This window comes from Aptenodytes forsteri, unplaced genomic scaffold (assembly GCF_000699145.1).
Source record: "Aptenodytes forsteri isolate BGI_AS27 unplaced genomic scaffold, ASM69914v1 Scaffold267, whole genome shotgun sequence".
NCBI lineage: Eukaryota > Metazoa > Chordata > Aves > Sphenisciformes > Spheniscidae > Aptenodytes > Aptenodytes forsteri.
The window spans coordinates 963,853-980,369 of record NW_008794173.1 but is presented as its reverse complement, the minus strand read 5'-3'; the positions used below and the strand labels follow the sequence as shown (position 1 = coordinate 980,369).

At 41.4% G+C, this 16,517-nt stretch overlaps 1 protein-coding gene across 1 annotated transcript in view; it reads right to left on the bottom strand.

Moving 5' to 3' along the window:
* Positions 1–16,517, bottom strand: part of CNTN4 (contactin 4) — a 132,972-nt gene that overhangs the window by 30,251 nt on the left and 86,204 nt on the right. Inside the window, exon 10 of the mRNA XM_009283546.1 lies at positions 12,603–12,730. Coding sequence (XP_009281821.1) covers positions 12,603–12,730 — 128 coding nt within the window. The remainder of the gene's footprint in view (positions 1–12,602; positions 12,731–16,517) is intronic.

Here is a 16,517-nt window from a genome sequence, read left to right as displayed (position 1 = left end):
TTCTCCAGGCTAAACAGCCCCAGTTCCCTCAGCCGCTCCTCATAAGACTTGTTCTCCAGACCCCTCACCAGCCTCGTTGCCCTTCTCTGGACACGCTCCAGCACCTCAACGTCCTTCTTGTAGCGAGGGGCCCAAAACTGAACACAGTATTCGAGGTGCGGCCTCACCAGGGCCGAGTACAGGGGCACGATCACTTCCCTACTCCTGCTGGCCACACGATTTCTGATACAGGCCAGGATGCCATTGGCCTTCTTGGCCGCCTGGGCACACTGCTGGCTCATGTTCAGCCGGCTGTCAACCAGCACCCCCAGGTCCTTTTCCGACAGGCAGCTTTCCAGCCACTCTTCCCCAAGCCAACTGCAACTTGTGAAGATGCACACAGAGAAGAGGAGGAACAAACAGCGTGTCAGCGATACCATCTCTCCTTTCAGCCTGGTTTCAGCGACGGATGAGTTTGGTTCTGAGCACACGGCTTTGCTAGAGCTTCAGCCATGGTCTACAATATTTCTCCCCGACACTCCCACTCATGGCTGCCTGCTGCAGGGAATGATGTTCATCTTCAACTGCACCAAATAGTTTAGTCACCAGGACTAACGGATTCAGGCTTGGATTTTTACAGAGACTTTCTACTGTGAACTTAACACACGAAAGGAACTGAAATTTTCACTGGTGAAATACTGCCGATTTTCTAAATAAACTCTAATAAAGATTATTATTGAGATATAGTTACAATGTAGCTAAAAGAAAACACAGCACTAAAACCTACAACTTTGGTCACTAGTTCTCCATGATACACTTAAAAACTTCAAACATAATGCAAGCAAAATTCATATTCCAAATGTGCGTGTGATAGAGAAGGACAGAGAAAACCAACCCAAGCCATGGCGAGTCAATTCAGTGACAGAACTTCCTTTTATTTCAGAGTCAACCTGCTTTTGGGTCATGAACATTTGTATTCATGTTGTATTCCCAAATGACTGGCTTGAGCACTGTGATACAGCACACCTAGAACTTAACCTGCTCCGGTGGTGTCTGATATTAAATTCTCTCTGCCATCATGATTTTGGGATTAAGACAAGGGACTCTAGTCTCCGTATTAACTTTGATGGGATTGCGTATAATCTTACTAAAGTTGCATTAGAAGAGGGGAAATTCAGGTCCCAGGAGTCCCTAATATTGCAACCACCACCTCATCATCGTTCAGCAGCGCTTTAGTTACTCTCTGATGTGTCAAACCCCATCACTCCTAGTTTTTATCCATGTGCCACTTGGCTATTATTATCTGATAAGCAACTTTGAGTAACCTGTTTGCAATCCAGCTAGACTCAGGGAGAAAAAGTCACAACAGCTCAAAACCTCAGAAGTTTGGTTCTGCTAAGCTGCTTCCAAAAATGCTTCTCAGAAAATACACAAAGGGACTGACATTTCCCCAAGTACTGACCCAGATTCTTTTCTTCAACAATCTTAACACTTTTTCCTCCTACAACAGAAAATGTGCTCTCTAAACACTTCCTCTGTATCTTTGATGTTAAAAACACAGCCTTCAGGCCAGTCTGTTCTTAGTCCCTATTTTCAAGGATATAAAGTTCTTAGGGTAGGAGAGTCATTATCACTTTCCCCCTTTATTCTCCCACACTGCTTCCTTCATCTTTACCTGAAATGGAGACCGGCAGTCACTTTCTCAATGCATGCCCTGTTTAGATCATTATCTCCCCTATCCCTAACTGTACAGTCAGACTGAATTACTTTGGTGTGGAGAGAAGTGGCTCTAGGGAGACCTGCTCTCATCTTCCACAACATGACCGTAGGCTACAATGATCTCAGTTTTATCTGTTGTATTGTTTTCTCTTAGAGTATGGCCCTAATTTACCCAAGATTTGTGGGACTGCCATGAAACTCATGTCTGGAAGTCCATCCCACTGCATGCTTTGGAAAAGGACAAACTGTATCCTCCGTTGGGATGAAGATCAAACTCATAATGTTAGTAGACGTACAATGCAAGATCTTCTTGAGCAGAGAGGCATGGGATTACATCCCACAGCAGTATAACTGTCATGTTTCATTTTCTAGAAACTAAAATAGTTCCCATGAAACTAAAAGCTCAAGAAGGCAGACCTTCCACTGCCAGAAATTCCTGGTAACTCCACTAAGACACACAAAGCTGTGTGTCTTAGTCTGAGATATGGCCCCTTATATCCAAGCCCAGTTGGACTCCTCTCTTCTCAAGTAGCCCATATGTCTGCAGAGCCAGCAGCACGAACTGTTAACCGCCAGAGCCGCCGACACAGGAGAGGTCAATCAGCTCAGCTACCTCCAACTGACTTACTCTCTTGAGCACACTTCTGGCTTACTCTGCATGGCGGTACTGCCTCGTTAACCGGGTTGTACCATGCTGGCTCATCCTATAGACCTCAGCTTTTCCTACTTCTTGTAGTAGCTCTTCTCCAAAGGCTAAATTAATCCTCTGCAGCAGCTAGGGAAATGGGTGGAAAACATTAAGACGAACACATGTTTTTTCTTATGAAACTGTCCCCGGTCTGATAGCAATTTCCAGTTAACAAGCTCTGGTTAGTCTTCTTATGAAGACTTATTTTATCCTACTGGATAAAATAGTTTGTTGCTTATGTTTTATATACGATCACATACATAAACACACACATATAATCAAATGCACTACATTTATTTTGATTAAAATACCTATCAGAAGTCCTTGATCTATGGTTTCATTTTAGTTATGTTGGGTTTTCATTTGTATTCAAAAAGTTAAAAATATTTTAACCTTTCTGAAATGGATCATGTTAAAATAAATTGAAGAGAGTTGATGAAAAGTGTTAATTAACCTGCTTTCGTCTCATTAAGAGTCTGTGTTTAACCTATAGGTCATCTCCTCTTCCAGCTGATGTATGGATTTAATCTTCAATGATGAGCTAAACAACCCAATTTTCTATTTATGACTGAGAACTCCTGAACCTCTTGCTTTTTTAGGAGAGGACAAGAAAATTCCTAAACCGAAAGGACTGAGCATTTTAAGGAATTATTCTAAAGCTTTTTACGGCAGGAGTTTTTAGGAGAGGACAAGAAAATTCCTAAACCGAAAGGACTGAGCATTTTAAGGAATTATTCTAAAGCTTTTTTACGGCAGGAGAGGTTGCAATAATGCTGACCCTGCAATATATTGTGGGTTTAAGATAAAAACACAGAACAATAATGTGAAATCTTTTTTTCTTCCTTCTGTAGGGTATACAGACATAATGGTTGAACTTTTCTAAAAAAGTATTTTTTTTCCGCATTATGTGCTGAATCAGGTATATTTATAATCATCAGCCACTTGCTCTTGTCTTGACTTCCTTATTTACCTGTGCAGTTATCAGTTTTAAGATCCTGATGTGCCTGAAGGTTGGCTGGGGGTTGGAGGGACACAGAGGAGAAAGGGGAAGGTGGTGGGGAGGGAAGTGAGGGGAAGAATCTGCTGCATTTACCGTTATCCAGAGCAAATATTTCACACCGACTGGCTCTTTCTACATCAGAATCAGATACGCAAAGTACCTGGAGAAGCTGCTCTGTAAGAGTCCATATATTTGTATTTCTGCTTTTAAAAATATAACTCTAATAATGCTAGAGATAAGTCCAAAATTGGCAAGAGAGACAGGCTGGAGATCTATGCTTTTTAATATCAAGCTCTTCACCAAGACGACTTTTATCACGATAATGGCTAAATCACACTGATTGTAAAACAGCCAAAATGAGGCAATTAGTAAAGCCTGTGACAGCCACAGAAAACAAAACGCACACGGTTTTCAGTGCAAGCCAGATGGATATCTTCAATATATTTCTTATTGTCTGCTTTTGGTAATATGTTCAATTACACTGAATCAGTACTGCAGAAGACCCTCTGGATTGCCTGAAAAAAATTAATTGTCTGCTGCAAATTTAATGAAGCTTAACAGTTGTATTATGTTTACAAGTCTTATTTGTTATGATCAGTAAGTGTTTACAAGAAAAAAACCCCTAACTTACTTCTTTCAACTAGCCCTAAGAGCAAACCATTGGTATTTTACAGCTTATTTCATTTACATGTTTCTTTGCCATTTACTGTTTTTGTCCTTAGCAGCTGACCTCATTTTTTTCTCTCTCAAGTAAGAAACCGACAGCTCTTGCAGTGCCGTTCATTCGTGAGTTGTTGTGAGTTAAGCCTCACTCAACAGTTTGACCACAAACTTGTGTTACGACATGTCCCCAAAGGGGCCGATGGAAATGCCCAGCCATGGGCTGGTCCCTCTGATGCTTCCTATGATTTTCATCAATGTTCAAGCAAGGTCACCGACCTTCCCCAGCACAATGCAGCTAATAGTCCACGGCTGTCGTGTTTGACAAGTTCATATTAAGGAAATCAAAAGCAAAAGGCACGTCTGAGCAGAACTGAGGAGGGGTGGCTTTGGGGAAGGCTTGACGGCAGATGAGGCATCTGCTTCTCATTTTGCCGCTTCTGTCATCTCAGAATAATTAGAACCTTTTTCTTCAATTAACTGTCAGAAAAATGGAAATGCTGACATGATACACAGCTATTTCATCTACCCTGGGGTGCCTGGGGCTGACCTGATTTTTCTGATGACCTCAGGTTCTCACCTGAACGGAGCTGGGAGAAAACCTAAATATTTACCAGACTCAGGTGTAACATGCGCAGAGGAGATGCACCTGCCAGCTCTGAAACACAAAGGCGAGCTCCTTACAGCTGCAGAAGGCAATTTGGATAGCTATCGTGTAACAACCTTGACTGTGGTTTGCCATTGGAAATAAACATGTCAGTTGCCTGAAACTACAAAATACGTGATTAAACCTTGTGTTTGAAGTGCCATATGGAGAAGAGCTCCTTAAAAGCTGCAAGGACCCTGAGGTATCTACTGGATGTCAGCCCCATCACTGGCTTCTACTTGAAATTTTTCCACCCAGGGTTCGTTAAGGAGAGCCAGCAAAGTGCAGCCTGCAGCGTTGGGGCTACCGTGCTTGAGGGGAGGGAGGAGTAGATGTGGCGGATGCACAGCTCTCTCATTTATAATTGTGCCTCTCATACAGTGCTTTGGGTCATAATTTTACTTAAACCTAGCAAAAGACCCTTAATTGTGTCCTAGAAATAATTGGTATCGGTTGAAATAGTCCAATTAGAGCTGAATATATTCCTTTGCAATTTTACGGCCAAAGATTATTGCTTTCATTGTCAGTTGTTAAAATCAACCATTTGCTACTTGTTGTGAGTTAGAAGTCAAGAAAGATTTTCAAACTTAGAAATAAGTTTTGTTTCCTAAACATGAGACTACAGCAACATGTACTCATGAATAAATCAGTGCTTACATATCTCTATGGCCCTCTCTAATCCTTTTTTGCCTATAAACCCCTGATTTAGAGATTCTGGAGAACAACGGTGTGTACTCGAAATTGTCTTTTTCTCCCTGACAATTTTTAAAGCAATGTTTTGTGCCTGATAAGGAATATTCATTCATATCTGGACTACATATAAAAACAGTGTCCAGCAACTACTAAAAATAACTTTAACAATGATAAAACTTCTTTTGACTTTTTCGGAGTTCTGAGTCTTTGGTAAGTGTAGAAAATCTTGGCTTTGATACCAGCCGAACACACACCTCGTGTGCTATCCAGAATAATTGTAAAAAGCCCATAAAATATGGACAGCCCTAAAGTGCTGCTCTGGGATTATTACTTTAAACTCTGCCTCTCTTTTTTAAATCATATTTTGTGCGTTCAACACCAAGTGTCGTTTAACCAGGTCCTTTCTTAAGGGCTGAGGCATAACCAACATGAATTTAAATTAGATTGAGTTGAACCGTGAGGAAAGAAAAATAAAGACCTTGCATGACCTTAAACACTGCTGGATCAAGACACCTCTGAAAGAGTGACAGAGGGGCTATTCATGTTTCAAAATGACTAACCGCTAAACCCACAACATATGGACGGATGGTATGGAAAATGCCTGCATTAGCTTTCTGGGACAGCTTTCCATATGAGCAAAGAAGCAGCAATATATCTGAAGGGGGAAAAATCAGGGAGGTGTAGAGAGGGTTTCTGGTAATGTGGATAGTGCTTAAATGGGTCAACAGATTTAAAGTATGTGCTGCATTTTTCCCCTGGTTAATGTAAAAAACCCCAGCATCTTAATGTATGGCTTATTCTCCCTCTTGGGAAAAAAGTTAAACCCCCACCCCAAGCAATTGTTACCCCAGTTACTCAGAAGTAGTCATGACACAGTTGAGAACAGCTGGCAAAATTCACAGTGCTAGAGTTATTTGCATTCACTGGTTAAAAAAACAAAAAAAAGGACACTCAAGAAAATACACACACTCCTGGCTGAAAGATCAGCATTTCGTACAACTGCAAAGGAAAAGCATTACACAGTTCCTCTGCAGCCAGATCCGTTCAGAGTACACCCTAACAAGGAGAGACACTTTGCTAATGCACCCAACACCTCTGCAGAGGTCGGTAGATATATTTCAAAAAAGCTGTATGTATTTTTGACTAAGAGGAAATCAGGTTTATTAAACACCACCTTTTTTAATTGACGGAGTCAGTAATGGCACTATTTGAGAACTAGCTCAGTTGTAGGCAAGTCCAGCATTTGCTGACCTCAGTAGTGCAAATGGGCCATGGTGCTAGATTTAAGGCTGGCACTGAAGCCAAAGCAGATGGTAAAGAACACAGTCAGCAATACTAGCTGTTATGCAGAATCAGTGCCTGTGATAATGGAAATAAATTATTTTTAAGTATAAAACAAGATATAAATAGCCACACACACCATCTTAAGGATGGAAATAATTTTGTAAGGAACACACAACTGCGATCTAAAACTTGTACGGTAACACTCCGGGTACTCACTCTGGATTGAGTTTATCTATGAATATCCAACAAAAAAAATCAGAATCACGGTAATGTGTAAACGTTTCCAAAATTTAATAAAATAATTCTCTGAAAACCCATGAGGGATATCATTCAGACCGTATAATTCTCCAACTGATTTTGATCTATCTTCTGAGTTTTATTCTTTAGACTAATTTAAAAGTCTGTCTGGACCCTTAAGTTTATAGACAAATAATACATTTAAAAAAAAAATCAAACTGAAGGCATTACACTAAGTTGTCTTTAACACAATTATGGGTGGTTATGATGACATCTTCAAAGGTAAAAAGAACTACAAATGACTGAAACTCTACTCCTGTGAAATTCAATAGCTGGTGTTTCATGATGAGCACTGCTGGTGCACACGCATCTGCGACCAGCCTCTGCGCCGTTCAGCTTCATAAGGCTGATGGGTACGAAGGTATCAAAGTCACCTCAGCCCAACTGAAGAACATTATGCACAAATAGAAAAGGAGGCATAAGCAATTCTGTTTGATTGCACATGTGCTCGTTAGCACATACCAGCTTACTGTATTATGTGGAAATTAAGCCACAAATGACTTGAAGAAACCCTGCACCATGCATTATCAGCCACGTTCAAACCAAAGCTTCTGAAACATGCAATAGCAGACAGATGGTCAGTCATTAGAGAGCAATGTCTCTCCACCGGCGCATACCTGTGGAGCTGGAGAACTAAAGTCTTTTCAGTTCTTTATGGGCAGCATAATATTCATAATCTCTGAAGATGAAAAAATGGTTATTCCTTATCTACTAAAACAATCCATAGTAGTATAAATCCACTCTAGCCCCATGGGTACGAGGCAAGCACAACACATTTTCCAAGAACGTAGTTCAATACTGATCAAGTGGTGTCAAAACGGAGACAACCACAGATGGCAAGATGGGCCAGGAAGACCATCGCATCCCACCACCACTGTTTTTACAGAGCGCAAATACTGTGCCCACACTTATCAGCACAGCACTGCCCCTGAACTATGAGCCCAGCTACTTTTAAAGGACTAGAATAACATAGTAAGAATTGCAGGTTTAAAGGCAGTAACATTTGCAGTCTCTGAAGAGTTACTCAATAATGGGCCAGAATTTACAGTATTTAATCAATCGTTTCAATTTTAAGTGCAATGCACCAATTCAACATTCACACAAAGGAATAGGCTTGGAATGGAAAATACGCTATTTTATAGAAAATAATATGGATCACTGTGCTGGACAAAATCAAGACTATCAGTGTATTCAAGCGTGAGGAAAAAATAACCTACTGACATTATCTTTGTATTCTTTTTCTGCTAAAGTGATACGGATACCAGCTAACAAAAGTTCTCTTGCTTTTACTGCCTTGAGCCCTCCCATGACAGTCCAAATGAGACGAGCTAATGGCAGTAGGAAAATCTTACAGGTGCATCATAATGAAACAGGCAAATAAAGTCATCGGAACTTGCCCTTGTCAGAGATGCAACAATGTGACTGGAATTGCTGCATTTCCCGACAAGAACAGAAATGTACAGACTCTACCAAGCATTCGCATGCTGTTTCTGTCCGTTAAACCACAGAGATAAGGGGACTGGAAAGGCCTGGATCATCCTGGTCTGCAATCAAAGGCAACCGGATAATAGATGGTACGAAAAGCCATTTCTGTCAGGCTGGAGTGCTTTGAAACCCGAGAGCATCTCTGCTGCAGGACAATCCCTGCCACCGCTCCTCGGTGGCCAGTTCCATACTGCACAGCTGCAAGTACAGGAGCAGCAGCAGCCCCGCTCACCTCTGCAACCGCTCATCTGCCGGAGTGCGACATGTCGCTACTGCCTACTTGGAAGTTACAAAGGACCACACCACAAAGCTACAGGCTGCAGAGTCAGGCTGAATGATTAGATTTATAGAAAGATTTACATATAAATTTATATTAAAATTTCTATAAATAGATATATTTTTATAGATAGATAGGTTTATAGCTCAGAACACAGCCAAAAGGAAAGCAGATGTTTGACAAGCAGCCACACGTGTCTACGGTGGGTGCCACGATCCATTCACCTCCAATGTCACAAAAGCAAGGCTGCCACAGGCTCATCAAGATATTTAGTGTGTCTGCTGGGAAACAAGCTGCATGACAAGGATTTTCTCATCCTGTGAAAGAAACGGTGGCGATACGCTATTATCATCTGCATTCCTGTCATTAGCTTCTTTGCGCTGCTTCTTCCATACCTAATGCTGCCAGAGAAACTTCACTTGGGTCTTAGTTGCTGCACAAGCTGGGACGTTAGCACCAGGAGCCTCTCCTTGCACTTCCTATATTCAGAGCTTTTATTGCAACGTCTTGAAATTAGTTTCCTATTTCAAAGCTGCTGCTGCATTAGCCAATTTATATCACTGCATTAAATACAAGTAAACTCACATTGTACAGTCTATGCCTGTTTACACTATTTGTCATTTAAACCCTCGGTACTGAGAAAGTCTATAGTCTTTCTGTGTGTTGGAAGAATTGAACATTTAGCCTCAAGTACAGGAAAAAATGGAAAAAGAAAGATGGAAAATTAATATTTATATAGTACACGTAAACACATGCCATGTTTTACATAGCTCTGAACACTGTCTGTGGGATTCTTCTCTCTCCTTACAAATTCAATCCTGCTTTTTAATTCAAAGGTCAAACCGTACATGCAAGTTTGCAAGATTTCAGGTCTTGGAGGCCAGAGTGGTTCTCATTTAGCACCAACAAACAGAACAAACCCAAACCACAATCTCACTCGTTTGGAAAACCACCGAGGTTCACCTCTGACAACAGCATGTTAATACACAGCCCTATGGGCACCCCTCAGAATTTCATATTTTTTAAGCTGTCTACTCATGCATAATATGCATATTTATTCATCCCTCTCTGGTTGTTTGCCAGAGATTTATTTTAAGCTCCTTGGTTCTGGTGTAGGAGATATTCTCCTCCTCCTCCCATCCTTGCCTACACTGTCTTTGACACTGTCAGCATCTCTCCCTCAGAGAGAAAGAGAATTAAAAAAAAAAAAAAAAAAAAGGAGAACCTGCAATATTAATGGAGTAACACAGGAAGGTTAGAAAAAATGTTTTTTGACCTTCACAGTTTTTTACTCAATGATGTAAAATGAGTTAGAAAAGAATATAAGCATATCTTAAGGTCAAAAAACTCATCAGCTGATAAACTAGTCCTTTTGTACACCACAAAACTGAGTTAAAATAAGGTATTCAGTCATATTTCCATCAAAACTTGCTGGTGTTTTACTTAGGGCAGAGAAACTCAAGCATTTCGGTATAAAACGCAGTATTTTACACAGTTCATTTGGAGTTCAGAATAGTTTCTGCTCTTTTATACTTTTTATGGGTTAGACTTTGAAATTGCATTTCTCAGTTTGCTGTTAATATCCACATCTTGGGCTTAAGAGTTTATTCTCTGCTTCATGCACATGTGTCACTCCCATTAATGCTAATGGAATCGAGTTAAAACGGAGCACTGAGGGAGAAAAAAGTACTTGCTAATCCTTTATAACCTTACCGCAAAGAAAAGTGATTTGTAAACCACGTGAACCCAAAGATCAGGTACAATAGCTGCTGACTATTGTGCTCGGAGTTAGGGGCTATTCCTGGGGTACTGCGAGGAAGAAAGGATAAGCCATGAATTACAGAAGCATGACTCTTCAATAACAGAAACGAAACACAGTCCTATTTTCAACGATTGGCTTTTTTACGGTGGTACAAGCGGTCCCCGAACTGCAGACCCCAATTCAACCCCCTCGGTGCCTTGCAGCACTCCAAAAACCAGGATGACCTCAGTTGTGCCCAGCCTGGAGATGAAAAGCCGGTGCCTCCTGCCATGAGCATGTGCCACCCTCCTGCGATCCCCATGGAGTCCAGGGAAGGATGTTTGGGCTGTGTTTACCATTTTGCTCTCCAGTTTTGCTCTGGGGCACACAGCAGCTGATCGACCCTTTTAATAACAGACAAGGTCTTTTTTACATTCGTTTTCCCTGAGCATTGCTTTCTTAGCTATGTGCTGTAGATGCCTCCTTAGAACAGCACAGATTAAGAAAAGGCAGAGTCAGCTCATACAGAGATCTAATGCTGATCTTCACTTGTCTCTACTTTTGTTTGCAGGGACCAATGTAGGCATGGGCAAACGCCATACAAGCTGTTCAGATCAACTCAAACCTGAAGAACTCTTGGTGACAATAAGCTACAGCATTCCTTTCACAATAAATACCTGTAGAAGATATGAAGGGATAACACAGCCCTCCACTCTGGGGCTGCATCGTCAGCCCCCTGGTGTAAGGGAAGCAGAAGGACCAAGTGCCACGAAGCGCAACCCCAGGAACATCCCATCTAACTGCAAGTACCTCACTGGATAGCTAAGGCAGAGGCAAACATTTTGCCCTGAGAAAAACCTGCTGCTGCACCACTGTCACCTGCAGTCTGTAACTCTACCAGGGGCTCACCAGCTTTCTCAGCACTTGCCTGATCCCGACATTACTTGCTGAAATGTGCTCTGACTGTAAAAACCACGGATTAAAACTTGCAGTGAAACATTTTAAAGTATTCCCTATATACCATAAAAATAATTGATGGGGAGAGCCTCTAACCGAATACTATCCATCAATGACAATATACGGGAGAATTAAAACTGACAGCATTAGAGCTTTGTGATTGATTTATTGCTTTGTAATCAATCTTTCCTGATTTGTTATCCAATATAGGTTTTTCCCCAAATAAGGAGGAGATGGAAAATGATTTTAAGTGTAATAATCTATATATTCATTTCCTATAATAATTCATCAGACATCGGACTACTCATAAGCAGGCCAAAAATTAATTTAAGACATTTGTCAGTGCCTCTCACTGTTTATCAAATTATTAATTTAAATATTTTTGTCAAATATTATAGCTTTTGCTTTTGAAAAAAATATTTGACAGAAAAAATCTGAACACACATGAATAAACACTTGGAATTTCTGAAATGCAGAAATTCAGCCCTGGATAAGAAATAATGAAATTAAATCAGAGTTTGTGCATCTTTTCAAAAATTATGACATTGAATTGCAAGGGTGAAACTCTTGCACCATTCTACAACAAGACAAGATGTATTAAAGAGTTCAGAAGATTTTTAAAAAAGATAATAGAAGTTTAGGAGTAACAAGAATAAATGAAGTTGAACTAGATAAGACATGTTTTTAAAGGACACCACCTAATCTCAGCATGCTGAGGGCAACGTTTCTCCACAGGTACGCCATGGCTTTATGCATGTCCTTTGCAAAACTGAATCTTAGGACACAGCTGGCTGCAGTGACAGCAAGTATTTTCTCAAGCATGATTACTGGCCATTGCTAGAAACAAGTCATACAACGATATGGACCAGGGACCTGGCTTTATATTACAATTCCCGTATCATTTGCAGTATAATTTTAAACTACACATGAAAACAAATGCATTAACTCGCTGTAAGCACCATCAGTCAGTGCGACCACAGACACCTTCCTGCTGTTAACGTTGTCCCCAACCCACGAGGCTCAGCAGGATTCTGAGATGCAAAAGACACTTTAATCCCCCCGGGCTCCACTTGCATCAGCATCAAAGGGGAAAGGTGCAGCATGCATGGGGCTGCTTGGGACGCTCTTAGACCCTGAAATGGAGTATCAGTCATATGCAATAAAAATTGCAATTACCTTTCACAACCAAGCTGCCCGTGCTGCTTGCTGTCCCGAAGTGGTTTGTGGCCACGCAGGTGTAACTTCCTGCGTCGGATTTGGTGACGTTGACAATCCGGAGGCTCCCATCGTCCAAAACAGTGATTCTGGAAAGACAGCAGACACAGAAGTTATATATTTTTTAAGTTAACATAAAACTCTTTCGAGTCGGCATTCATTATTGATGGTTTGAACAACAGACAGTCCGTTGCCCATTACAGAGGGAGTTTAGCTGACAGAAATCTCTCAGGACGCAATTCAAAAATATTGAATGCCATCATTTACTTGAGTTTTCCGTGTCTTTACTTGAGGGCAACTTTAATTTACACACCAGCAGCTTGTGTAGGTTTTACACGTGTCTGTACTTTGATATTCAGCACTCACCATGACAACCCTTGCAACATGTGGTACACAGGCTACATCTAAAAATCTCCACGCTCGCTGCTTAACAATGTAAAAGCTTCTGCCGAACAGATGCAACGAAGCAGGTGTTTCATTACTGCTTTTTTTCAAGAAGGCTGATGGCTTTTCAGCAAGGGTACCACGCTGCCAAGCTTCCCCTCTGCACTCTCCACCTCTGCCTGCACTGTAACTCAGCCTGTTTTGACTCCCCGTCAAAACAGTGTTGTTATCTGCAGCGGTACACGTCTCTCGGAGGGTGGGAGGCAGGTGAGGATGGCATGTTAATTCCTGGGGTGATGCCCAGCCCCTCCTCTTGCACAGGGGCTGCACTTCAGGCTTGCCTTGTTCTCATAATTAGCTTTGTCTCCTGTTCCATTTTCTTCTGCTCTAAGTCCATGAAAACAGAAAACCTGATCCTGCCCAGTAAATCCCATCGAAACATGAATGACTTGTGCCCTGTGGAGGCATAATCTAAGGTTACTCCAGAAAAACCTTTCCCCCAGCCTAGTATCACCTCTTTTAGCAAAATACTTGGTTGTCTACTCAGTATCATGTCTTACAGCACAATCTGCTTTCTCCCCTTCAGCCACTTTCAGACCTGCACTGAAAATCTTGTATTAATTCCTGCCTTCTCCTGCTCAATTATTTCCCAATTTAACTAATTTGAAAGAAAATGAAGAAGCCTTCCTGCATCCTTAACGCCAATCAAGCTCTGCGCAACTGGATTGAGAAATTAGGACGAACGAAACTTAGCAAACAATACTTGCACCATCGCCTAAGTGCTCAGATGGCACTTCCCACCTGAGAAGGCTTTAAGAAACAGACCGCACAAAGCAGCACAAGCCTTTTCTTGCAGCCATGGGACAGCACTGAGGCAGCTGAATAAAGTACCGGCGTGAGACAAGGCATGAACACAAGTGCAAAGGACATCTGCCCACGCCAGCCGTGGGGCTCCCCAGGCTCCTGCCAGCTGCAGCCGCTGGGCTGAACATGGTCTCCAGTGAGACTCAGGAGACATCAGCTCACCTAAGGAAGCTGGTGCGGGTACCTTTTGTCATGCCATGCTCTCTTGATGGGCACACACAGGCTACTCACTCCACATGCATAGACCTGCTTCGAAAAATGGGACAGTTTGAGTGTCTCTACAACGATGGTACTGAGCGAGGAGGAGGAAGACGGTGCAAGATGCTCCGACAGCAGCCACCAAATCTCCGACCTGGCTATCCTCCCCCTGACCTGCTCTTGCAGCAGTACAACAACATGCAGGCCAGCTGGCAGAGACCAGGGACAGAGGTTATATTTCACACATCAGTAGCAGTGATATTAATAGAAGTTTCTCAACTGGCTTATAGGTCTCCAAATTGTTGCAGTCAGTAACATTCACTACTGTAATTTATTTTTGCAGGAGTCCAGTGCCATATATTTGCTTCTGTAGCAGTTGCTCCAGCTCAATAATTGGAAGAGAGTAGTATATAGCTACTTGTCTCTTATCTTCACTACTATGTTGGCACAAATCAATGCACGTATTACATTAAATGTGCACTGGAGCACAGGACTTGCCACACTGGCCTCCAGTGCAGGAGCCTGGGCAGCAGCAGCACCAGGAGCTCCCGAGGAATTATTTACTGCTGTTATCAATTTCAGGTCTTCGGAAACAATAGTGCCTTTCTGAAAGCTGAAGGTGCCCTTGGCATGCATTAAAATTCAAATCAATATAAACGACAGAACAAGCTCAGCAATACGCTCCAGCTCAAGAAGGACCACCCGGCTCTGGCGCTGCCCCTGCCAGACTCTGCACTCCCTCCCTCAGCATTTTTGCCATCCCAAGAAATCCTGAAAAAAGTGATGTTTTAGACTATTTCTGTGCAGTTGAGATTTTATTTATCTTTTATTTTCAGCCATATGGTTGAAATCTATGTACTGGATAATCTCTTCCATAGATCATTTTAATTGTATCTGCTGATGAAGCCAGTTTAATTTCAAATTCTGATGCCTTTTCTGTCTCTGTCTTTCTCATGCTATTTGTTTCCTTCTAAGTTGTCTTTATTCCCAATGTAAAATTAGTTTGTAATTAATGTGGACTAGATCGCTCTAGAGACAACCTTTGGATGAGGACAGTCAATCCACCATTGGCTTTGGCACATCCCAGGGACCTAGTGCTATTTTTATTTCCTTCCATTTCTAAGCTGAAAGCCCCCGCTGGCTGGCTTTACAATTTGAGCACACGGGCATCCTTTAACTGTGGTAACATGCTGCAAAGAGTTCGGGTGGGACTTGCACCGAGTTCTCCAAACCCATTCCCCAGAGAGTGTCCAGGCATGTTTAATTCTCATCTGGTAACTAATTCCCTGCACACTCCTGTAAACAATGAGCATTAAAACTGACAAATAATTGTGCAAGTTAACTGAATTTTTTAAAAATAAATCAGACCATTAAAACCTTACTGTGACTCATTGATTAGGAGGCCTTATGGTTATGTGGCTTTTTTTGCTGAAGGTGCATTTCTACACTGAATGTTTTGTCTTCTAATTTGAATCCAATGTGTTAGAAGTTAACAAGTAATTATTTTAACACTTTGAAATTTGTTACAGTTAGTTGAGAAAGTAGGAAGGACTTTCACTGATTTTGCTAATTCACAAATTTTCTTTGCAGACATATCTGCATTAAACGAGAGGAGAGGCTCATTTCAGGTCACTGAGGGTTCTCAAACTGCTAATTGGCTTGAAAGCAAACATCCCTTCATCAACCACTTTTAGTAGTTTGGTTGAAAAAGTTCTTTCAAGACACCAAGTTCAAATTAAATGAAGCACTGTTCAGTACGTTTTCTTCCTCTTCTGAAATACACCACCAGAATGTTTTCTAATAAGATGCCTAGGAAGACATAAAAATAACCCACATTTCCAATAAACGTGTATTACTTCAGAAGAGAGTGCTGGTTGCTGAGTATGCTCTTTAAACCATTATAAACTCAACAGATGAGCTATTGACTTGCTATTGAATGTTTTGGGTTCCCTGATACTACTAACCACAACGGTGGTAACAACAATTAAAAACATAAATCTCTTCTTATACAGGTTAACGCAACTGCTCTACTGATAACCTGGCTCATGGTCACTGCTAATATCAGAGAAAAATCAAAGAAGATAAAAATATCCATTTGAAAAAAAAGATGATGTAAGATAGTTTAGCATCCTTATATAAAGAAAGATCATCTCTTTTAAACATAGCATTTGTAAGAGAGTATCTGTTGGTCTGTGTTGGCAACTGGAGATTTCAGGTCCACAGGGAGCAGAGACATATCTGAAAATTAGAAGATAAAAGGACTGTTTGTTTCCTAAACCAAAGCTTTGGGTTCTACCCCAGGAAGAGCTGACCTTGTCAGTGTTTTGATCGAAACTCTTCTGGGGACAAAGGACCTTTAAAAATGCTGAAAACATTCCTCCCTAGCCTTCCTTGCCCATTTTTTTTGCCACTGCCGCAGCAAATGTAACA